This window comes from Trypanosoma equiperdum (assembly GCF_001457755.1).
Source record: "Trypanosoma equiperdum strain OVI genome assembly, contig: ctg_48, whole genome shotgun sequence".
In the NCBI taxonomy this organism is placed as follows: Eukaryota; Euglenozoa; class Kinetoplastea; order Trypanosomatida; family Trypanosomatidae; genus Trypanosoma; species Trypanosoma equiperdum.
Genome location: NW_027124409.1, coordinates 2,920 through 3,357, shown reverse-complemented (window position 1 = coordinate 3,357; position 438 = coordinate 2,920). Strand labels below are relative to the sequence as shown.

At 38.1% G+C, this 438-nt stretch overlaps 1 pseudogene across 1 annotated transcript in view; it reads left to right on the top strand.

Annotated features, from left to right (window-relative positions):
- Positions 1-277: 277 nt before the first annotated feature.
- Positions 278-438, top strand: part of TEOVI_000203900:pseudogene — a 1,000-nt pseudogene continuing 839 nt past the window's right edge. The window contains exon 1 of the mRNA in view: positions 278-438. This exon is cut by the window's right edge and continues 13 nt beyond it. Within this exon, the coding sequence occupies positions 278-438 (161 nt within the window).

Genomic DNA, 438 nt, shown 5'->3' with positions numbered 1-438 from the left:
TATGTTTGGTGTATGTGCATTAACGTGTTAATGGCGTATTTCCCACTGTATGTAATACCGAAAAAAAAAGGAAATGGGACACATACTCCTCAAGAGATGCAGTTCTCCTCAATTCAATTCAGTTTAGTGCACCGAAAATAAAAGGAGGTTTTCCAGGTAAAAGTGTTGCTGAGTGGGTTACACAGTTTATTTGAAAGTGAAGCTGGAGGCATATGACTTGTTTTTTCGTTGTTTGTGTTCTCCTTTAAGGAAGGTAATTGAAGGAATGTTAATGAAAATGTGGAAGGAGTCACTGGGATTAATTGTGGGTATGTCTTTGGCTCTTGCGACTGCTGCAGGAGGAAGCATCGTTAATGAAGAGGAGTATAAAACGTTATGTGGATTTGTTAGTTTAACACAACAAATAAACTCGTCACTAGAGATAAAAGGAAAGTCAGG